Source organism: Papaver somniferum, chromosome 5, assembly GCF_003573695.1.
Source record: "Papaver somniferum cultivar HN1 chromosome 5, ASM357369v1, whole genome shotgun sequence".
NCBI classification, from domain to species: domain Eukaryota; kingdom Viridiplantae; phylum Streptophyta; class Magnoliopsida; order Ranunculales; family Papaveraceae; genus Papaver; species Papaver somniferum.
The window spans coordinates 123,362,841-123,387,228 of record NC_039362.1 but is presented as its reverse complement, the minus strand read 5'-3'; the positions used below and the strand labels follow the sequence as shown (position 1 = coordinate 123,387,228).

Genomic DNA, 24,388 nt, shown 5'->3' with positions numbered 1-24,388 from the left:
ATTCTCATATTGGAAGAAGGCGCAGCGCTTTTTTCATTTATCTTCGTGCTTTACTCTTTCCAGAGCCTGCGAAAGCCAGCCACCAGAATGCAACTTGTTTTACAAAACAGTAAAAATGCACATGAAAGAAAGAACTCTTTCGCCTCTGGTTGGTGGTTCAGACCTTTTGTACCCTTTTTTCCTGATATACATCTTGGCCAGTGCACTCTTAATGTGCACAACTTAAGAGTGCACAGGCTAAAGAAGCTCAGGCTTAAACCCGCAGGCAAAGTTGGACTACAGTATTTTTATGGATCTGAGTTGAAATAATCTTACGGAAATTCACATATAAATGGCGCTACAACTTTGCAGGTATTAGGATTTATATTCAGAAAAGTTAAGGTTTTTAAGGAACTAGAGAAGTTCTTTTTCTAGCCAAACTTGAAAACCAGAAAAAATAAAGATAGATAAAAAAGGCAGCAGGACTGCCAGGACATACCAAAAAATTAAAATGAAACATAGACAATTCTGTAGGAAACCAAGTAATGTAACGAAAATATCCAGGGCAGCCAAAAAGAGAAGTACCCTCAAACTAACTGTCTAAAGCAGAGTAGGGGGGAAAAAGGGGAAAAGAAAGATAAGAAAGCTAATTCTGTTCAAGAGAAAGTGTCAATACTAGAAACTCAAGGCAGTCTACCAAGGGCTTAGTCGACCTCCTCCATGTTGCTGCCCTCAACAGCATCTTCAACAAGTTCAGGCATCTCTGCATCAACTTCGGTGTCAGCATTCTCTTCATCAATGCTCAAACCCAACTTCAACATCCTGTGGATTCTGTTGCCGAAGGTAGTTGGCTCCTCGAGACTGAAACCAGATGTAAGAAGAGCAGTCTCAAACAACAGGAGAACCAAATCCTTCACAGACTTGTCATTCTTGTCAGCATCAACCCTCTTCCTGAGCTCCTCCATGATTGAGTTTTCAGGGTTGATCTCCATGGTCTTCTTGCTGGCCATGTATCCAGCAGTGCTCGAATCCCTCAAAGCTTGCGCCTTCATGACTCTCTCCATGTTGGCAGTCCAACCATACTCTCCGGTAACCAAAACACAGGGAGATTCAACAACACGCTCAGAGACAACAACCTTCTCAACCTTGTCACCTAACACTTCCTTAATCACCTTGCATAGACCCTCAAACTTCTCCTTCAATGTCTCGGCCTTCTTCTTTTCATCCTCACTTTCCTCCAACTTCAATCCCTCCTTGGTGGCAGATACAAGTTTCTTTCCCTCGTAATCCTTCAACTGACCAACAGCATGCTCATCAATAGCATCGACCATGTAAAGGACTTCATAACCCTTCTTCTTCAATCTCTCAAGGAAAGGAGAGTTCTCAACTGCTTTCTTGCTCTCACCAGTAATGTAGAAGATGTCATTCTGACCCTCCTTCATTCTGGTCACATAGTCTTTCAAGCTGGTCATCTCATCACCACTCTTGGTAGAGTGGTATCGAAGCAAATCAGCAATCTTTGACTTGTTGGTGGAATCCTCATGGATTCCAAGCTTCAGATTCTTGGAGAAGGCTTCGTAGAACTTGGTATAATCTTCTTTGTTCTCAGCAATCTCAAAGAAGAGCTCAAGGCACTTCTTCACCAAATTCTTGCGAATGACCTTAAGGATCTTGTTCTGCTGCAACATCTCTCTAGAAATGCTAAGGGGAAGGTCCTCCGAATCAACAATACCCTTAACAAAGCTGAGATACTCAGGAATGAGATCCTCACAGTTGTCCATGATAAACACACGACGAACATACAACTTGATGTTGTTGGGCTTCTTCTTTGTGTCAAAGAGATCGAATGGGGCTCTCTTGGGAACAAAGAGAACTGCCTTAAACTCAAGCTGCCCTTCAACTTCAAAGTGCTTCACAGCCAAATGCTCCTCCCAGTCATTGGTGAGACTCTTGTAAAAGGCATGTACTCGTCCTTTGTGATCTCATCTGGCTTCCTCATCCAGATAGGCTTTTGCTTGTTCATCACTTCCCATTCATGGGATACTTCCTTGATAGTTTTCTTTTTCTTCTCCGCCTTCTCCTTTTCTTCATCAACCTCCTCTACCTTTCCCTCTTCATCTTTCATCTCCTCATCCTCGTCATCTGAGATTTCTTTCTCAGTGGTCTTCTTTGTCCACAAAGAGATTGGGTAGCTGATGAATTCGGAATGCTTCTTGACCAAATCCTTCAATCTGCGCTCCTCAAGGTACTCAAGCTGATCATCCTTGAGATGAAGGGTGATCTTAGTACCCCTGCCAAGAACCTCACCAGAAGTATCCCTGGTAACAGTGAAAGACCCTCCAGCCTGTGATTCCCAAACATACTGCTCATCATCATTGTGCTTGGTGGTAACAATAACCTTATCAGCAACCAGGTATGCAGAATAGAAACCTACACCAAACTACCCAATCATACTGACATCAGCACCAGCAGCCAAAGCTTCCATGAATTCTTTAGTTCCAGACCTTGCGATGGTACCAAGGTTGTTCACCAAATCTGACTTGGTCATACCAATACCACTGTCGATTAGGGTAAGGGTGTTGTTGGCTTTGTCAGGATTGACATGAATAAAGAGCTCGGGCTGAGAATCAAGCTTGGTCTTATCAGTCAAACCCTCAAATCTGATTTTGTCCAAGGCATCGGAAGAGTTACTGATAAGCTCTCTGAGAAAAATCTCCTTGTTAGAGTAAAAAGTATTGATGATCAAACTGAGAAGCTGGTTGATCTCAGCTTGGAAAGCAAACGTCTCAGTATCCGCCATTGATGAAAACTCTTTGTTGTTGATTGAAAAAAATAAAACTAAAAGATGGTGATAAGAGAAAACGCAATTAGAGTTTCGAGCTTGTGTGTGATCATTGATTTCTCTTATGGTGGGTTTGGACGTAGAATTTTAAAGGTGGGATTTGTGGGTCCATGGAATTTGGTAGAATTAAATTTCCTTCGGTATGTTTGGTTGCCTAAATTCCTGGAATCATGTTTCTCATGGGAATTTGTTTTCCAGCAAATCCTCCATATGAAGTCCGACCCCTCCCCCTAAGATTTGCTGGGAAACTTATCAAAGAATTTATGGACCCACTTTTTTTAACTTTAAATCTCGCATATATACAATTTTAACATTCCGAGGGTAATAGCAAAAAATATATGGACTTTAAAAAAATAATAATTCTATGAATACTCATAATTTTAAATGTGTTACCAAACACACGAAGGATTTACATGAAATCCCATAATTTATAATCCCATGGGATTATAAATCTTAGAAATCTTGAATTCTGCAAACAAACCCACCATTATCGTATTTATAGCTTGAGAATACGATAACTTGATAAGCAAGTGATTCCATAACTCTAGAAAATTCTTAGCTTCCCTAAATAAACGTAACTTCTCGATATAATCGTAGTGCTAAAAAATATTTATTTTGCCTAAAAATTCGAATAATTAAAAAATACCAAAATTAGACATAGAAATCGTGTAGTCATCATGCTCTGAAAATTTTTCATTTCAAATTTGAACTGAAACTAAAAAAAGATGAATGATTACCTGATTGCGTTACCACGAAGTTCGTGGGAAGTTTCTGATCATTAACAGCTGATAATAGATGAACAAGCCTCTTCCTCCCCTGATTAGAATCAGTTGATGAATCTGATTCGAGCTCTGGTTGTTGAGCTCGTGAAGATGAAAATCCATCTAGGTTTTTGAAGATTGAAAGAAAATAATTTCTTGTTCTAGTATTTTTAATTTGAGATTGTTCTTCTTCTTCTTGCTGTTGCCATGGCTAGGGCAACGATTCAGAGATTTCTCTCTGGGTTTTGGTTTCATCTTTGGAGACAGACAGACTCGTCTTCTTTGACGTGGCGCTTTTATGAGGAACTTGACAGACGGAGGAAACGATGATATTATACTGTGTTGCTTAATTAGCTACTATACTCCATCTGGTTATGTGCTTACACGTTACTACCTTGATTGTTTGGATCTGATTCCACTCAACCTGAGTCTCAGATGTTAAATCGTTTGTATTTGTTTCGTTTTTCTGTTGCCTGACTCGGCTCATAGTCATACATCTGACTCTATGTTTCTTTTCATTTCTTTAGTGTCCGACTCTGACTAGCACATCTAATCCTGAGATATGGGAGTTGGGTGCATGATTTGGTGGACACTCTTAAAAGTTTTTTTTTGATCGGTAAAGAATTTGGTGCTGGCGAGTTTTAAATTCAGTCAAATCATTAGTATTTGGTGCTGGCGAGTTTTAAATTCAGTCAGATCATTAGTATCATCACCGAATAACTTTACCACTCTCAAAAGTTTTATCTAACCTTACTATCTCTAAAGTTGGTTGACTGAACCATTTTACTGCTGAATTCTCTGTTTGGGACCTCTTCTATAATGGGATTGGTTATTACTTGAAAACAACATGAAAACAGATACTTGAATTTTACAAAGGTAGGCTACAGTCTACAGAGCATGTAATGGAAGAGAGTGGAATGTGCTTCATGCTCAGGGAAGTTAATTTTGCTTGCCCCATCAATCAAGACTGTAATGGAACTACCAGCTAGAAAACCCGAGGGGTTACTGTGAAATTTGAATTTTCCTGTTCTACAGTAGATTGGTTTTGAGTTCTGAAGTGCAGGGGTATTAAAGTCCTGTTGCAGAACTGGATTACCTTAGCTTAACCAACTACTTCGATTCTCCCAACCAAACAGGCTGGAAGAATCATAGAAGAAACAATGAAAAATCTCTAAAACAAATCACATCAACCAAAAAGAAGCTTAAGAAGAGGCATGTACACTTCAATTTTGTGTCGTAACAACTAGTCTACAATAGATTAACACTGCTGAGGATTATCAAAATTACACTCTCCTCTGATCTACAATATAGAATAAAAAGAAATGAACTAACATTGTAGGGATATCAGGTTCCTAACCTCTTAACACCACATTCTGAACAAAACTTGGAGGATTCTCTCAAATATGGTGCCCCACATTCATCACAGTACTTGGCAGGGGTTGTGTGCTGCAACATAAATGGCACATGTGCAGGTCAATAATGGTTAAAAGAAGTGATACTCAATGGTATTCCAGCCACTACATCTCGCAGATATTTCAAATATATACTTACCAGCACATGCATACGTGCTCCCATGTGGTTGCCCGTCAGGGATTGCAAACAAGCCATGTGTTGTGAAACCTATGGCAGTTGGTGTGAATGAGAAATCTCAGGCAAATGAGTAGGAGAACACTGATGCGCATGAGAGAATTGAGATGCATGTTGATTCTGATGCATGGTTTGTTGGTGAGTTTGATGCAAGTGATGAAACTGAGGTTGAAGTGACAGGGGTTGGATGTGATGTTTCACCTGAGACTGCTGCTGATTTTGAGGCTGCAGACAAGTAAAACAAAATAATCCACCTTTATCGACCTTAAAATAATTACATATCAAAAGATGCAACTATGAAAAGTTCAAACACAGCGTACTACATTTTCCAGTAACAAATTAAACTGATCAAGTTGTGGTTCATGCTCATTTATGTATTCCCATGTATGGTGAGATTATGCACTTTATAGTGATTGGTCTCTTGGATGTCATCTGAAAATAGACTTCAATGGGAAGGAATAAGAAATCTGAAACTGTAAGAACTTAAACCTCAATGAAAAATTCTTACGTCACTTAGAGGACGGAATCCAGGAAAAGATGCCATAGGAGAGTTGTCCACGCCAGAGAATGCCTAAAAAGTGCAGTGAAAGTAAACACGAATCAGCTTTTTCACAAGTGAAGTAGGCAAAGAAATTGAGTGTACACATAGGATAGCGGCATCAAACTTACTGGTAGCCCAGGGATATTAGACACTGGATTGGACGCCACTCGTCTGTTTTTATGTCTGGGAGTGTAAAATTTATAATCACGGTCAGAAATAGCCACTTCACTGCGACCAGTCAACCGTTTGAACCTATAGTTCATGAACATACTGTATATAAAAATATGTAAAAAAAATAGAGAAATGTGCTTAATTCAGATTGCATATATAATAGGAAAACCACAAACAACAACTATGATAGAGTACATAGTGTATATGCAAGATGGTAACACAGATTTTCTTGAACAAACTTAGTAACTAATAGATACTTGAAATCGTTTTTGAGCAGATAAACAGCAGGTGAATGAATCAAATCATTTAAGTAAAGCATAGTCAAAAGACAAGGTGACATCTTACCACTCTGCATCTTCCACTGGCATATTATTTGGTTTTTCAACAATCTCTAAACCATTGACTACTACAAAGCGGACCCGTTTTTCTTCATTTATAACTAGCTCTGGAAATCTTGCCCTTGTTTCAAGAGAAGTAGCCAATTCTCTTCTTTTATAAGAATAAGTTCCTAGAATAAATATCGATATACAAGTCAAAAGAAAATTAAGAGATAGATTAGGTAAAATAAACTCACAAAGCAGCTGCCAAATATGGACTGTAATATGAATTGAATACCAATAATTGAGAATCAATACCTTTCCGCGGATACTTTTTTGCCAGCTTTCTATACAAACCACCAGCTGCTTCAAGTGCTACCCCAATGCTCTTAGTGCTGTCACGAATTCCATCCAGAGATGCAAGCCTTCTATTCACATTAAGGACTAAATTCTCATACAAATTAGCCACATACATCAGTGGCAACGCAAACCTTGGATCACCTTCATATTGAGCTTCTCCAGATTTCCTCTTGTTTTGTTTATCTTCCCCACACTGCACGCTGTAGTCATGCTCAGAATCCGGTAACTCAATCACATGGTCCGTAATAAAATTATCCACTATAACCTGTAAAAATCGTGCCCTTGTAGTTTCAATTGGTAATACATCTATTTGCAGATAACTAAAATTAGTCAAAATGCATCTAAGACGGTAAAAAACAAACAAGAAAAACCATAATGCAGTCATTTCGAATCAAAATTACCATCAGTAGTCAACATATCAACCATTGTCCTAGAAGACTCGCTCGTTTCGAACGTTGACCGATCATCTTCAACATCAACCCCATACATCCTAATCGAATTCTTATATGAATCCGATATGCAATCCTGCCAATTCCAAATTGCATACATCAAAAAACACAATTACAGGGAAAAGAAAAAAAATGATAAATAAAAACACAGAATTCTCACCAGTCACCACAGAATTAGAACCATCTTCATTATCCAAGCTATCTTCAGTAACAGCATCAGCACCACCAATACCATCAATGTATCATGTAATGAAGTACTGTATGGATTTGCTGATCTTAGATTATAATGCTGAACATCAACCCTACTTCCCATCCTCTACACACTCCAAAAACCCTTGAAAATTGTCAGTTTCTTACACCTCCAGATATCCAAACTCCTCCTGCAAAACCCTAATTTCAGTGACATGGATGGACTTAATCTTTAGCAAAATACTAAAATTTGGGGGAAAATTGAAAGAAAAAAAACCTAACAGATACTTCGAAAAAATTAAGTGGCGGTATATCTATACTTTTAGAAATTCAAAAAAGACAAATGATGTTTATGTTCCAAACCTGAAACCACACCTAAGTTTTCGCCTTGCAAAACCAGTTTCCAAGCCTCGGTAAACTCTCCTACTGTTCCAAACCTGTTTGTTCGGTAACCAGAAAGCGGATCATATAGTGTTGGTCACACAGGCATTCTGCACGCATACGTTACACCCAATGTAGTTAGTAGAAATTGGGGTTTAGTCCCAAAGTTAGTGGGCTTTGGACGCTCTAGTCCATCCCTCTCAAGCCTAGTACTCTCTGATCCAAATTTACCCAATCTCAAACGAGTCGTTCCTTATTTGAACGATTTAGTCCAAAACTTATTTTCTTTATGACAAAATTGACCTTCATGTAGGAACCTGGATTACGGGTATGGCCAAAATTCATTTCTTCATTATTCTGTGAAGACAAAGCTCTGCATGGAAGGCGAAAATGATTTAGGTTTTAGTTATTCGTCGCATTTCAGCTCGATTATCTGAAGCTTTTTAACAATGTTAATTTGTATATTTGATCTAAGTTAGATCATCATCGAATCTCTCCACAAAATCTACCAGATATCAGGTAATTGCATATTCTTTTTTTCCAGTTTTGGGGAAAATTTTAGGGTTTCGTTTGATTCTTTGAGTTTTGTTTGATGATTCTGAGAACTAAAGATGACGAAGACTCATGATGATCCGATCTATTAAAAGCTGAGATTAGAAAGTTCAATTCCATCTTTCTTTGTTCTTCTACATTTCGTAAATATTACCAAATTGTCGATTCTCTTGTTAAACAGGTTCAAAATTCTTAGTTCCACCTCCTAATCTCTTTGTTTTTTTTTTTTTGAATTTTACCTAACTATAATGTTTTTTGAATTCAGTAATTGGTTATTTAACATTTTCTTGTTAGAGATAAATTGATCCTTGATCATTGACGTAATAATTTTTAGAGAGAAAATTTTATCTATAATTTCTAAAATGGAATACATTGATAATTAGGTGATTAGTTGATCATAAATCGACATTATAACACGTACAATGTAGGCATTATATTATTGTATTTTGGTTCTGCTATGAACAAAGGAATTAGAAGGTGGTTGAGTTTGGTAGAGAATGGATTACGATATGGTTTTGGTTTTGCTTATGAATGTGGAATGTTGAATTGATACTGGAAAGGAGAGATGACATGGGTTAGAACAACATACAACAACCTCATCTCTGTCATCGGTGTTTATTATAAAATTTATGAATATTCGATTGCTGGTTGGCTCTTCCAATCTTCAAATGCTCATATTTTTACTTAAGATACTACTCAATCACATCAATTTGTTACGCATCCTGAAAAACTCAATTGATTGTTGTAATAAATATGATTCCTACATAACCAAAAACACCTAAGAGTCTTAATGGGAAGAAACTTAGCATGGGAGCTTTAGAATTGAAGATGATAATCTGAGCCAAGATGCAAGACTTATTGTTTTCAATTAATGTTTTGACACATCTTTATTTTGTTGTTAGTTTGAAAAAGGAGGCCAGGTGTTTGGAAATGGTAATGGGTTAAAATTGGATGCAGCTACGGCACAGGTAATATTTCTTTTAGTTTTATGTCTAGTCACGAAAATTGAATTGATGATGTGGCTTGCGTGTTTGCAAACTGAAGTTCTAAACGCTTTTGGGAACCATTTTCTGCAGACATATGAAGAGGCCCTCATGAATCTAAAGATCAAACTTGGTCAGGATACTCATAAACACATAGGTTCGCCGAGGTCCGTAAACCCTTTTGCTCCGTGATGGTTAAGGCTGCTATCTTTTTTGTAGTCTTGCTTTTATATATTTTAGTTCTCCGTGATGGTTATGACTTGAAAAATCAGGACGAATAACTAACCATTAGTAATAATGCCAATGTTGATTTATGTCATTACAAGCAGCAATTCCTAATTAACGTTTTAAGCCAGAGTTCCCACTAGTATTGGAACGAATACCTCCATCTGCAAAATACTAATGCCAATGCCAGTCTCTAAAGGTTGGTTTAGGTTATTACTAGCATCACTTGAAGTAAACGAAGTATTGCAATGGATACCTCCATATGCCAGATATTTTACTAACACCCATCCTGTCATTTACAAAATGAGAGCTATAAGTTCATTTTTCCGTTATCTCATGTAGCTGCCGATGTTGAGGTATAAATGCACAGCGTACATTGGGAATCAAAATTTTGGGTTGTCGAGATCTTCAATTAGCAGTCCATGCGTTACTATCAATTCTGTCATTCGTACACAGAAATTGTTTAAAAAGGAAATATTAGGGCATCTCCTCTTCCCTGGTGCATCTCGTTAACTTCTGACGGTATCAGGTTCTTTTGGAAGAAGAAATCTAAAGAATCATTTAATTAGTTCAGAGTTGTACATTTGTTTAAGATAGAACTTCCATTTTGTGGGCATAGAGCGATGTAAATTTAGGAGTTGGACCCCACTGGTCCCAACTTTCTTTGAAGTAGTTATTGTCGTAGTTGTTGTCCCATTTTTTGGTGATTAACATTTTTCTTTCATGGGAATAGCGGCGTTCTTCTGTAAGGTTAAGATCATCCTAAAAAGGCATTTGTTGTAGTTTGCAATGGGCAGGATTTTTCTCATTTCATGGATTAGTTTAGCAATAGCATTTTTTTTTTTTCGTAAGAAAAACAGGAAAGAATTTCATTAAGCACCAAAGCCGACCAAAGTCATTACATCACTATTATTTCACTTTCTAATCTAGACTCGACACACTGGGGGAGCTCAGAACTCCATTTCCTAGTACAATTATTGTTTCTGGCAAACTTAGCAAGGAGATCAGCTACTTGGTTACACTTCATATTTCTAAAACAAACTTGGACATTCCCTAGACACTTAACTGGATGTTGACAATCTCTGATAATGTCGACATCCTCCCATCTTGTAGTAATTTGAGGCCCCTTGACACTTTCCATGACTTCTTTGTTGTCTCCTTCCACTATGACCTGCTGAATCTGCAACTGAACAATCCACTGAAGAGCTTTAAGCATTGCCACTGCTTCAGCTTGGGTGACATCTCTGACTCTTTCTATCAGCGTCCAGGTTTCCACCATCCTCCCTGTAAAATCTCTTATGATTAGAGCAATACCAGCAATATTATGATTAGGTAAAATAGAAGCATCAATGTTGATTTTTAATTTTCCTCTAGGAGGAGGACACCATCTATTATAGTCTCTACTAGCTTCATTTCTGCCTATCATGCTTCTGTCAACTTGGATTGTACTTTCTGACTGATTTACGTGGATTTTATTCTCAGTGCAGTAAGTTAAAATCCTGTGTTTTAGGCTTGAGCTGGGACATCTACTGTTATTAAAAATGATCTCACATTTGGATTTCCAGATGAACCACATAGTAACAGTAATTAGATTAACTGTTGTTTTCCTTCTGAAACAAATATTATTGTTCGAGTTGCTCCAGCTTCTTAGCCATTGTTGTTTATCATTGATGCTATCAACTTGTTGGCCAATCTGAGGATCAAAAACATTCCAAACATATCTGGCATAATTGCATTTGAGCAGCATGTGGGTGATATTTTCTTCTTCCTCATTACATCTTTGGCAGTTGATTTGCTGATTTTGATTGTATTTTCCAAGTCTTTCATTCGCAGGAACTATATCATGAGCCACTTTCCATAAAAAAAAAGTTGGCATTTATGTGGAATCTGCAGATGCCATAAACTCAACCAAAACTTAGCTTCCTCCTCTTTGTTAACCAGACTTTGATTTTGCTGACAGAGAATTGCCTTGTATGTGGAGTTAACTGTAAATTGGCCATTTCTAGTTAGAGACCAAACCATTTCATCTTCTTGCTGCATTGAAGGTTTTATGTGACTGATTTTCTCTATCTGATCTTGAGTAAAGTAATGTTGAAGAAGATTCAAATTCTAGCTCTGAGTATGACTATCAATTAACTCATTGACTTTCATATAGTAAGGATACTCCTCATAGTTAGAGAAATTTTGTTGCACTTGAGCTGCAGTGTATCCTTCAATCCAATTATCTCTGAAAGCATAAACTATCTTCCCATTCCCAATCTGCCAAATATGAAATTGTTTCGCCCATTTGATTCCAGTGCTTATACTTCTCCAGATATCATTCCCTTTACTTGAAACCTCTTCTTGAAGAATATCTTCATTTTTAAAATGTTTTGCTTTAAGAACTTCCACCCATTTCTTGTTCTTTTCTTGTATCATCCTCCAAGCCAGTTTAGTAGCCATTGCTTCATTAAAAGCTTGCAGATTCTTAAAACCCATCCCTCCCCATCTTTTAGGTATATTCACACTCTCCCAAGACTTTAAGAATCCTACTTTTCCTTGTTTTCTATTCCACCAATATCTTCGCTGCATTGCTTCAAGATCATTTATATTCTTCTTGGGTAATATGAAGCAGCTCATCTGAAATTGATCCATAGAAATTGTAACAGCTTGGATTTGTGTGCTTCTTCCAGCTTGATTAGTGATGCCAGCCTGCCACTGAATCAGTCTTCTCTGCATTTTCTCCTTTATGCTTTTGAAAGAGTTGGATTTCTTTCTTTCTATGAACAGATTTATTCCCAGATATTTTTCTTCCAAGGGAATAACATTCATATTCATAGTATTGCAGATTTGTTGCTTTTTTTCCTCCCCACTCCTTCTATTAAAGTGTATGCTTGATTTACTGAGATTCACCATTTGACCATAGGCTTTGCAGAACTTATTGATGATGTCCTTAATATTGTTTATGGAGCTCATTTTGGCAGATGAGAATAGAATGCAGTCATCTAGAAATAACAAGTGAGATATTAGAAGACTTCCTTTAACAGGATATATTGGAATAATGTTTTTGCTATCCACTGAAGCTTGAATCATTCTACTTGGACCTTCCATGCAAGTGATGAAGATATAAGGAGATAGGCTATCACCCTGTCTTAATCCTCTTGTAGGATGAATAGTTTCAATTGGAGAACCATTGAGAATAATTGATATGCTTGTGGTAGATATGCATTGATTGACTAATTGACACCATTTCTCAGAGAAGCCTAGTTTTTCTGAAGATGTTGATGATGAAATTCCACTCCATTATGTCAAAAGCCTTTGACATATCCAGCTTTATTGCAACTGCTCCATTGCTATTTTTTGTGGTTTTCATGTAATGAACTATTTCATGAGCAATGACAGTGTTGTCAATGATATTTATTCCAGGGACATATGCTGCTTGCCAAGTGGAGATAATTTTGTGTAGCATGGGTTTCAATCTGTTTGTCATGATCTTGGATATAATTTTGTAAGATATGTTGCATAGGCTTATTGGCCTGAAGTCAAAAGGGTTTTGAACACAATTGTTTTTTGGTATGAGGGTTTGAAAAGTATGATTGAGCTCTTTTAGCAGTTTACCATTCTTGAAGAATTCCTTCACCATTTTTATCACATCTCCTCCCACCACTTCCCAATTTTGCTGGTAAAAACCTGCTTGAAAACCATCTGGCCCTGGTGCTGACCAAGCTCTTATTTGGAAGACATTGCTCTTAATTTCTTGTTCATCTGGGATAGAAGTTAACTCCTTGTTTTCAGCTTCAGTGATGCATGGAGTAATGAGATTTAAAATTTCATTATCATCCTCAATTAAGCTAGAAGTAGCAGTCTCTTGGTAGTGTGCTTTGAGTATGACATCAATTTCTTCTCTAGTGTTTTTCCATTCCCCTTTCTTGTTCTTGAGAGCCTCAATTTGGTTGCACCTTCGTCTGTAATTAGCTTGAGCATGAAAACTTTTAGCATTTCTATCTTGGAACTTGATGGTGCTTTCCCTGGACTGTTGGTAAGCTACTCTATTCTTAATTTCATATAAATTCTTCAGCTGTTGTTGGAGCCTTTGATGTTCTTGATTGTCTATAATTTTTTGATTCAAGCACTGTTGAATTTGTTCTTGAGCCTCCTTGATCTTCATATCTGTGTCTCCATATTCCTTTATTTTCCACTCTTTGAGTCCTTTCTTGACAGATCTGACCTTGCTGGTGAATTTGAAAGATTTTTTCAGTTCCTTGAGCATTACTACTCCACCTTCTCTTGATCTCTTCCTTACAAGTTTTGTTTGCTAACCAATGTTCATAAAATATGTAAGGTTTGCTCAGTTTTTCAGATTGTGGGTTAGTGATTAAAAGAATTGGAGCATGATCAGAGCCAGAGGGTATGAGATTTTTTAGAGTAGCATTTGGGTGAAGGTACATCCAGTTGGGAAGGAAAACAGCTCTGTCCAGTCTAGTTCTGACTTGATTCAATTGATCTCTATGGTTTGACCAAGTGAAAGGGCATCCTGTGAATGGTATATCCATGAGACCTAAAGAAGTAATAGTGTTAACAACTATGGGGTGGGATTGAGTAGGGTTAATGGAATAGCTTTGTCTTTCATAGTTGTATAATGTTGAGTTGAAATCACCCATGCTAACCCAAGGCATACTCATATTTCTTCTCATTTCTTGTATGAAGCTTCATTGAACCTGTCTATCATTATCATAAGTGGAGCTATAAAGACATGTTAAGAACCATTCTTTGTTAGCTTCAAGATTAGTAATAATAACATTCACCATAAATTTAGAGCTATGAATAAATTCCAGGTTCATACCATCTTTCCACAGTAAAGCTAGACCACCCATTCTAATTCTATCCTCATTGCACCAAACATTGGGGTACTTCATTTGTTTTAAAATAAATGAAGCTTTTTCAATTGTTGACTTTGTTTCAGATAGAAAAATTATGTCTGGGTTTTAATTTAAAATCCAATTTTTTAGATGGTCTCTAGAGAGTTTGTTTCCTAGCCCTTGAATGTTCCAAGCTAAGATTTTCATATTTGGTTTTGTAGAGAAGGAGATTTTACTAAAGAATTGGGTATTAATCTGAGACTTTAAATAAAGATGGTTTAGGAAATTTACCATTAAGCTTCCTTGTCCTGCTGCAGCACCTTGGTTGTTGTAGATATATTTGTCCCAATCCCCAGCATCTTGAACTTCCATCTGAGGATCATTATGCATTTGATGCTGGCTAGATTCCCCTTCTTCATATCTTTCAGTCATATGGTTGGAGCTAACCCTTGAAGTTTCACCTTCTCTTGTTCTTTTGAACCTTCTAAAAATTCCACTCCTACTTCCTTGACCTTTGTCTCTCTGGGAAGAAACATTTGAATTCTCATCCACTTGCTCTGGTTCATGGTACACAGAATGACAGTATTGACCATCTTCAGGTCTGACAAACAACACCATATTAGCTCTTCTGTTTTTGTTGTTTTTCTTTAGGGAGATTCTTGTTGGTGCATCCTCAATGTTCCAATATTCATTCCTTGTCATATCATAAGGAATTTTGTCAAGGAACCTGACAATTTTCTGAGATAAATCTCTCACCTCTTTTGCTTTGTCTCTGCACTCATCCTTGTTGTGATCAATGATGAAGCAAGCTGGACAGAGTTGATGTGGCTGCTTCTGATAATAATAAGTTATCCACTGAGTGCAATCTGCTGCATTTTGAGACAGAACACCTCTAATGAGTGATTTGGAGATGTCAATTTCAATCAAGGCTCCTACATCATTGGATTCAACTGGCTTAGCATCTTCAGGATCAAGCTCTTTGACTTCTCCAAGAATCTTCCCCATTTCATTAGCCACATACACATTCATAAACTCTTCAGGGAGGTCTTTGAAAATAACCCAGAATTGTTGTTTGTCAAAAGCCATATCCCTGAAGTTTTGAGTTGGGTTCCATGGTTTTATGATCCATAGATACCCATCAATACACCAGGGAGCCTCAAAGAGAACCCAGCTCCAGTCTTCCTTGGATTCAAAGGTGACAATGAATATATTTTTACTTTTCTTCCTGAGCTCATAGTTGCCAATATTTTTTCCCCACATCAATTTCAGTTGTTTTTCAACGAAACCTCTGCTCATTGTTTCATGGGTAATGACTTTGCCAATAATGCTGGTACCATTTCTCTGTAGAACAAGGTTTGGATCAATTTGAGCAATATTGATGACATGCCTGATGTCTTCCCCCAAATCAATTGAAGCACCATCAAATTGGTTTGCAAGGTTATTAACATCTTCTGAAGCCATGAGTGAGTAGACAAGTAGAAGATTTAAAATGCAGAGGTATTTGATGATTAGAATCAGTTCGTTATTCATGAAATTTATAGGGGGTTTTAAGATTCTCATCCTACTATGTGTTTGAATTGGATTGAAATGTGTACCATCATTCGTAACCGTTTTGACAAATTTCATCCAACAAGAAGAGGAGACTGCAATTTCATTCTGACCTGACTTTAATCGAGATGACGGATTCTTCAAAGTATCCATTGGGGCGAGAAAACTCTCTGAATTGGGACCAACGTCTGCAACAACAACTCCAAGGTCTTAAACAAGACAAGAAAGCTCAAATGGAATCAGAACCTGTAAGCCATAAGAAAAGTTACTGAGAAAAGTTAAAGAAGAAGACAAAATGAGAGGGAATCAAAGTTTAAATTTGAAATAAAGGTTTTACGGGTAAGGGTGTCCCTTACATCAGCAACAGGAAGCAATAACTCTTTTAAAAATTAACATGCAATCTAACTGAAATACATTAATGGCGAAAAAAGTTTGGTGAGTTGATCGCCGAGTTGCAGAGCGTGACTCGGATCGAATTCCTTTCAACAAAATTTTCATTGCACTACTTTAGCAATAGCATAATAGGAGGCATAATGTGTACATAATTAATGTGCATATAGTTGTACACCTCTTAATCGTTAATGTACACATAATTATACACCCGTTGTTTATTAATAAGTGCACATGTTGATAGATGGAGGAAGAAGCTCAGGACCTTAGTGGGGAGGCTTTTCTTATTTCATGGGTTACTGTAACAGTAGGAAGGATTAATGTGTACGAGGATTTATGTGTACATTAACCATCAACACATAACTTTTTGTTGTTACTAAATATTTTGTAGGGTACCAGTTGGTCAGCTACAATTGGTATCAGTTGGCATATTTGACAACGCTTATTTTGTAGGAATCATGGAGCCTGAATGAAAACAAAAGAAGCTATAAAATAAAATAATGAAATAATCTTCTTATGCCGTACTATACTCTAGAAAAATAGTTGGGCTCCTTTACATATAACCTTACCATAAGTCTGTTAATGGTTAGCTTGTCAGTGATACCAGAGATGGTAAGGTTACATGTAAAGGATCTTATTTTATTTTTTTATGATAATGAGTACACCTAAAAGACGACAAATCATTCTATAGTAGTTTGTTTGTGCGCACTCTTTAAGTTAGTTTTGAAACGACTTACTTGAGAACTCTCCTATTATTGTGTTGTTCATAAGTTTGTATCGACTTAATTACATAAGCGGTGGTTAGAGGTGTGATTATTGGAACACCAAATTATAATGATTAGTTGGTAATCCTGTTTCTTTGCAGTGTTGGCATAATTAATGGGATAGTTATGTACTCATGTACTCATCAATTCTGATAAGAAGAATCAGAAGACATGGAATTTAAGGAGTTAATATTGATTGTTAATGTGTACATAATTGTACACATATTGACTCTTAATGTGTACATACTTGTACACATGTTGATCGTTAATGTGCACATAGTTGTACACCTGTTGATCGTTAATGTGTACATATTTGTACACCTGTGGATTGTTAAAAAGTTGTTGTTTTCAGGTTCTTAAATTTGGTATGATATATTTTTCAGGGATCTGTACAGTGAGGAAGATATTATTAACTTTATCTGAATGGTTATTTGTTATTCAGGTGTTGGTAATTCGAATTTACTCTTTCGACGTGGCGAGGAATGAGTTCAGTCTCGAAACCAAGTCTACTGTTGTTGCTGCGTTGGCTACTAGGAGTTTGGAAGTTGAAGTTAAAATCACCAAATCTCATATTTGGGACACCTCTAGTCAAGAAAGGTTAGTTTTTTTTTCTTTCACTGTCTGCAAATATTTTGGTTATTTATCCAAAGAATAATAAATAATTGAAACCATGTGTAATCAAGTTAATGAAATGAGACGTACCAGCTATCACGTTCGTCTTTGTTGTCTATATACTCCCTGGTTAGATTTAAAACACATTTGAATTGGAAGAAGTTGTACATAGTACTAGTGTAGCATTGACATAAAGAGAGAAATGAACTGCCTCAAGGGTATCTATCTACCTAGTACACTTGCATAAATAACTAGGGTATCTACCTAATATCGAATGAGGCTCAGAAAAAAATAAAATGAAATATGAATAGCTCCATCCTTCATTTTCTGCAGTAGTATCTCTGTATATAACATTCTAGATGTAGCGTGTTTATTATCCTTCCGTGCATTTCCGAGTTAGTCAAGAATGCATCGGAAATTCAATGTTGACTGATTGGTCCATAAAAATAATTTCAAGGTGAGGAACTGAAGAAACAAATTGGTGCATTAGCATATGTAGAATATAGTTTTAAGAACCAACAGGTACCCTATAAATATGCACTTTCACTCTATCGTTTGTCGTGGCCTGAAAAATTCAAGTAATTTTTGTATATCTTTGTGTGATCAACAAAAGAATGAATGTCAAGTCCGTATACATCAGTTTTTTTGGGGCGTCGATGTAATTTGATTTTGGTATTGAAATGTAGAACGTGAAAACTGTATTTGACATTGCAATAAAACTAGTTCTTCATCCAACTAGTACACTTGCATAAATAACTAGGGTGTACAAACTAGTACACATGTGAAAATTATGACTCCATAAGCTTATTTATGCAAGACTTGAGTGTACAAACTAGTACATATATGAAAATAATGACTCCTTAAGCTTATGCTTGCATAAATAACTAGCGTGTACAAATTAGTACACTTGTGAAAAATAATGACTATGTAAGCAAAATATCATTAGGGGTGTAGCAAGTGGGCTTAAGTGGGCTTGCAAATCTACTTTTTCTAAAATTTTAGGCTTGAATGTTAGCTGGGCTGGGTGTGCAACTGCACACCTTTGCTTCCAGCTGCCTTTGCCATTGGTACGTAGTTGTGCACTGTTATGCTATCTCAATAATATATGGTTTGTTGGTATGGATGTTGGATTTTTATAGGTGTGTACATAGTTGTACACCATTGTGCTCTCTCAATAATATAAAAAAACCTAACTCTTGACGAAAGGTGTTGTTTATTGATATAGTGAGATGATTTTAATAGCATTCTTAAAATATAAATGATGTATTAAATTTTACTTTTATCATTCTTGTTTAGGTACTTTTTGAGGAAGTTTTAAAAAAGTGAAGAAGAACAATGGACAAAATTTGGCTAATAATGAGGTATTGTATTCATTCTTTACTTGATGCTTTAGTTGATTTCTGTCTGTCTTTGACTTTATTTTATATACGCACCTAAAAGTCTCTATCGTCCACTACTAGCCAGGACAACCATACATTTAGATAGATGTTAGCCTTGCCAATTTCCAAGTTTCAAATGTGAGAATGCATGGTTACGCAAACAACCAGAATCTGTGTTTGGATTTACTAATTCATAACTCATGACTTCCATATTGCAATTATATGAACTAGCTAGACAAGCTGCAGCGTACATTTGCATCCATAGTTAGGCAAGCTGCAGCGTACATTTGCATCCATAGTTATGCAAGCTGCAGTATATATTTGTCTTGCGTGTATGGATGTTGGATTTTCTAGATTTTTGTAAATGTCTACACGGTTGTACACCATTGTCTCGTCTCATGGATATATTGTCTGTTTTGTGAGCATGGATGCTGGGATTTCTGGACTTTTGCCGATGTGTACATAACTGTGCACCAAGTATAAATTAATTTTTTTTTAAAATCAGAATTATATAGTCATATGGGTACTCTTTTTGCAGATTTCGGAAAGAGCTACCCGAATATATAAAGTTTGCGGATTTTGGACGAGTGGTTCGAAAGATAAATTGTTTTTTAATTTTTTTTATGCTATTTAAAACTGCCGACAACATCATGAGTCACTTTGAACTAAACTGTAAATATTTGGACTAAGTTGTAAATGATAAAGGTTATTTGTGTATTTTCGATATTTTAAATAAGTTTTGGACTAATTTGTACCAAGTTAACTCGATGGACTAATCCATACTTTTTGACGCGTTTTTTGATTAAACAGTATTTTTCCCATGTAGTTAATATCGGATACCGGTTTGTCTCGGCCGAGGACCGATACACTGATACAACATTATATCGGGAAGATCTCGGTTTCAAATATCGGTGCATTGTGGGTTCTAAATTTTATGCCTAATAATATAATATATCCCAATTTTATATGCCTATTAATATTTGCTGGATTTACACTTTAAAAGAAGTTAAGTGGATAAACAATAGGTTTAGTAAGATCCAAAACCTGGTAATTTCCAGCCACGTACAGTTGAAAAAAGAAAACAAAGCTTCCTATTATTCCTTCTCATCAACACTCCTCGTATTCATGCATCTCTTCTCCCTAGCTTTCTCTTTCTCTCTTTCAGAAAAAAAGTTTCAGAAAAAAGATCTCTTTCTCATGCTCCACCATACTCCATTGTCCACTATCACCCATAACTAACAAAAGATCCCGGAGTCTTAACAAAGATTTGATTAATCACCAATTTAATCAACCACTAAGATAGGAAGCAACTTTTGATCATTTCAATTTCCATCGTCAACTTATTAAGCACCTCCCGATTGAAGTTTTGTTTTAATTTGTAGAGAAATCATAAGATGGGTTTGTGTAGAATCACTAAACGGTGATCTTTTTATCTCAACAGAGATTAATTTGATGATATTTGTTCTTCTTGATTTAGCTATCTCACCAAAACGATATTTCGGACGATTTTTAACCGATCAGACCGGTTTTAACCGAGACAGTCGATATTTTTGGGCAGAATCTCGTCTCGGCGATATTTAGATTTCGTCTCGCTCCACTAGCGATACGCGAATAATCGGTGATATCTCGGCCGAGATGGCCGAAATTAACTACACAGGTTACACCTTAACTAGAGAGAGTCATGAGAAGTTTTTATTTTTATGAGAAAAGGCAAATCCTATCTCGGATTCCAGATTAGCCAGCTAAAAACCAAAGGTTTTAGATGTTCCCTATAGTAACATTCCAGTTGCAAATCAAGGTACTCAAAAAGCAAACTTTAAAAGGATTGATATGCATAAATCAATTAAACATAGCGCATTTTACAGAAATAATTAATTTATTTATCGTTATTTTTATCTTACCTTTTGCAAATATAGTGCCATGATTTCAAAAGGTAGAACACCCCATATATTCTTACTTGATAGTTTCAGCAAAGACCCTCTCTGTAAAAATAGGCGATTAATTGTTTCCTGGTTAAAATATGAGAAAACATTCATTCCCTTGAAGGAAGTGATGCCAAATCTACCTAATCTCTGTAAAAATAGGCGATTATTTGTTTCCTGGTTAAAATCCGAATCGAACCCCTAATCTATAATTTGGGAGTTCGGCCACTGGCCAACTGGGCTATTCCCGGTTGGTTTTTGCTTCCTTTGTTGTTGACTTAAGGACTACAAGAAGAAGTCACCCAACAGTAAGAGTAGACTAGCAGTTTCCTCAAATTCGGTCTCGGTCAGGCTTCTCTTGAAGTCGAAATTCCAAGGTCCACCAGTCGATAACATTTCTCTCGCAGTTGCATTTTTTGTTTTTGAAACTTTGATATATCGCGAGGAAATTTTCTTTCAGAGTTGAGTCACTCAACCACATATCAGGCTGGAAAAGAACACTCAAATAATTGTGCAAAATGAGTTTAGTATTTTCAACAACATACTTTCTAGATTTGAGTGCACCCATAGGCTGTGACCAGCTGACCTAAACTAATTAACGGGAAAAAGTAAGATTGTAATACTATAAATAGATTGAGTATGTATGATGCACCTTGAAAGTGCATATTTTTCACTTTCAAATCTCGAGACCTATTTATTGTAGGGAACTTTAATTACTAGCTTCAACTTTACACCAACGTTATCTTTGGACTTGGACAGAGTTGCTTGGGACCAGGTCACCAGACTTTTTTCTTGGTCATTGAAGAAGATCCCCATAAAATGGCTCCACTTAGCCACTGCAGTCATCCGGCACTGTGGGATTTTCAACGGGAACCTCTGCGGTCATCCAGCGGTAGTTTCCCATAAGGTTACCCATCACTACATTACACCATCCCGAGCATGCTTAACTACAGAGTTTTCCTCCAACTCTGGAGCTAATTGTGCTAAAAAAGACCCCTGTGATTAGAAAGAACAAATCATTACATAGATTCCTTCATCAAATCCTATCTGCTGAATCGGGTTATTACAATACCACCACCTTAATTTGGAGTCATCCTCGGCTCCAGAATATATTCAAGCCCAGATATCCAACGTTCATGCGTACTCTCTCACTCTCGGCAAGTGACCCGACGTCGTCGCTGATACCATTTGTAATGACCCGACCCTCCATTGGTCATCCGCGGTAGCTTCCCGGGAGGTCGTTCCTTAGATTACTCCCGACCGAGCATGCTTAGTTGTAGAGTTTTCTCCCAACTACGGGACCAATTTTGCTGAAAAATCCTCGGTTATAGGATAGGACAAACCATTATTTATATTCTACTCGTCGACCCTACCCACCAAATCGGCCACTCGGCGATCCTACACGCTGAATCAGAGTACTACAATACCTACCTGCTGAATCAGGGGATTACAATGCCACCACCTTAAATTGAAGTTTTCCACGGCTCCGAAATATATTCAAGCCCATATGTCCAACGTTTCATGTCCTTAATGAGACAAGCACTGGACCAATCTCGTCCATCGTGTCCTCCCATCATCAGCAGGTAACCCGTTATCGGCTCTGACACCATTTATAATTGCCCGACCCTCCAGCAATATTGTCTCCACTTAGCCACTGCGGTCATCTGGAAATTTGGGATTTTCAACGAGTACAGTTGTGATTATCCGACGATAGTTTCTCGGGAGATCATCCGTCCCTGGATTATTCCAGCACGCTTAACTGCAGAGTTTTCTCCCATCTCTAGGACTAATTTGCTGAAAAGGCCCCGGTGTTAGGAAAGTACAATCCGTATTACTTATATTCTACTCGGCGACCTTACCTCCTGAATTGGGATAGTATAATACCACCACCTTAAGTTGGAGCTATCCTTGGCTCCGAAATATATTCAATCCCAAATTTTTGGCGTTCCTTGCCCCTCATGAGACAAGCACCTAGACCAATTTCGTCCAGCGCACCTTCCCACCCTCGGCAGGTGACTGTCGTTGTATGGGCTGTCGTAGGCACAAAAAATTAATAAATATATTTCCCACTAATTAACTGGTAATATAGCGGTAGTAAGAGATCGTTCTCACAGAGAGTTGTGTAATTGATAGGTTATTTGAAATAACAAGATAAAGTAAATAACAAAGGGGGTTTTGGTTTATAAGATATAATTGAAAAGACAATAAGAAGAAATGGGTGATTAAGGAATCCTTCGTCGTTACCAAGCGTTAACATGATTAGAATACTTATCTATTGTTCGTAAAAACCATTCATCACCAACCGTAGAATAGCAGCTAGCTCAGTGTTATCCCCAAAACTCCTTATACCACGGATACGGAAGCTCTCCAATATCAGATTTTATTCAACTGAACCACCAAGCAGTAACCCACTCAAGGTGTAATCCAATGAATGCTTTAAGCTTTGTGAATTAGGTTAATTCCAGTAGTTAAACTCTTAGCTCAAGGTTTACTTGATGGTGTTGTTTTCACACACGATTCCTCCACAGAATCCCTCTGTAAGGTCTCGTGATTTCTACTTGTGTAGAGAGTTATTCAACGATTACTTATCTCCTAACTTCCACTAGCAACAGAACAATTAATAGATCAATCTAGAATGCAATCCAAATCAATCCAATAATCACTCATAAACCCTAGATATGGTAAAAAAAAACGATGATGATAAAAACTCTCAATAGGTTGGTATTATTAATAAAGCTTCACGCTTAGAACATTGAATTCATCCTTAATCAACAAAGGATTTAGCTACTCATATTACAAAGAAGATGAAGAATGGTGGTTTCCCCCTAAAGGGGTAAACCCTAGGTTTTTGATGTAAAACTTGTGATATGAGATTCGATGATATATTGAGTTTTACATAACCTGATACCTTTTTATAGGTTTACATTGCTTGGTCTCCAAGTATTTAGTTAGGTTTAGGAACCCGACCCGAAAATATGACATAACGACTCCAAACATGCCGTTAGGCCTTCCAAGGTGTGAATAAACGTTTCCCATTTGATAAGTTCGCGTACCCAGTCCGCAAACTCCAAATTCCAGCAGATATTTTCGGAAATAAGTCTGCGAACTCGGTTCGCAAACCCAGTTCGCAAACCCAGTTCGCGGACTTCACTTTCTTCGGTATTCAATGAAAATTGTTTTGGCCACAACTTCTTCATCCGAATTCGGAATGACCTCATTCTTTTTGCGTTATTTTTATCTTTCAATTCTATTCAAGATGATGATAAGAAATCCTTAATTTGAATGAGTTAAGATCGGTCTTTGGCCTGTGTCTTGATTATGAGCGTTTTGCTCCTTTTCGTCGCTTTTCTTCAACTTCTCTTGGACTTGGGTACTTGGATACTTGGAATACTTATCTTCATAGATCTTTTCAGCACTTTGTAGCTCATTTTTGGATGATTCACCTATTAGAGACAAATAAGAGAAGACAATAGTAATAATACGAATAGATGCAAGAATAATAGCTAAAACAAGTATGAAATGGAAACTAAAATCATATGAATTATGCACTTATCATTCGTCAGCTCTGATACCATTTGTAATGACTCGGCCCTCCACC

At 37.1% G+C, this 24,388-nt stretch overlaps 1 protein-coding gene, 1 long non-coding RNA gene and 1 pseudogene across 3 annotated transcripts; 1 reads left to right on the top strand and 2 right to left on the bottom strand.

Moving 5' to 3' along the window:
• Window positions 1–383: 383 nt before the first annotated feature.
• Window positions 384–3,836, bottom strand: LOC113282569 (annotated as a pseudogene).
• A 963-nt stretch (window positions 3,837–4,799) lies between these two features.
• LOC113282570 (uncharacterized protein At2g02148-like) lies at window positions 4,800–7,372 on the bottom strand. 2 transcript variants are annotated; one of them, XM_026531607.1, is made up of 8 exons: window positions 7,168–7,372; window positions 6,960–7,083; window positions 6,517–6,864; window positions 6,227–6,389; window positions 5,839–5,962; window positions 5,678–5,740; window positions 5,134–5,202; window positions 4,800–5,028 (listed from the first exon to the last, which is right to left on the bottom strand). In XM_026531607.1, the coding sequence occupies exons 2-8, from the start codon at window positions 7,045–7,047 to the stop codon at window positions 4,927–4,929; spliced, it is 957 nt and encodes a 318-aa protein (XP_026387392.1). In that variant the 5' UTR covers window positions 7,048–7,083; window positions 7,168–7,372; the 3' UTR covers window positions 4,800–4,926. The 2 variants fall into 2 exon arrangements, 1 of the variants encoding a protein (XP_026387392.1); XR_003327033.1 differs by having other exon boundaries at window positions 4,924–5,028; window positions 5,134–5,394.
• Window positions 7,373–7,854: 482 nt separating this feature from the next.
• LOC113282571 lies at window positions 7,855–19,653 on the top strand. The gene is made up of 6 exons (XR_003327034.1): window positions 7,855–8,096; window positions 9,032–9,097; window positions 9,206–9,279; window positions 17,320–17,474; window positions 18,786–18,850; window positions 19,407–19,653. It is a non-coding gene; the product is annotated as an uncharacterized LOC113282571 (long non-coding RNA).
• Window positions 19,654–24,388: the final 4,735 nt, after the last annotated feature.

Bases quoted from the DNA above. Each gene is read 5' to 3' on its own strand.
- LOC113282570 (XM_026531607.1), bottom strand. From the start codon at position 7,047: ATGTATGGGGTTGATGTTGAAGATGATCGGTCAACGTTCGAAACGAGC. The intron at 6,390-6,516 runs GTATTGATTCTC...TATTTATTCTAG, and splicing joins AAAAAAGTATCCGCGGAAAG to GAACTTATTCTTATAAAAGA. The intron at 5,203-5,677 runs GTAAGAATTTTT...CAACTGCCATAG, and splicing joins GATTCCGTCCTCTAAGTGAC to GTTTCACAACACATGGCTTG.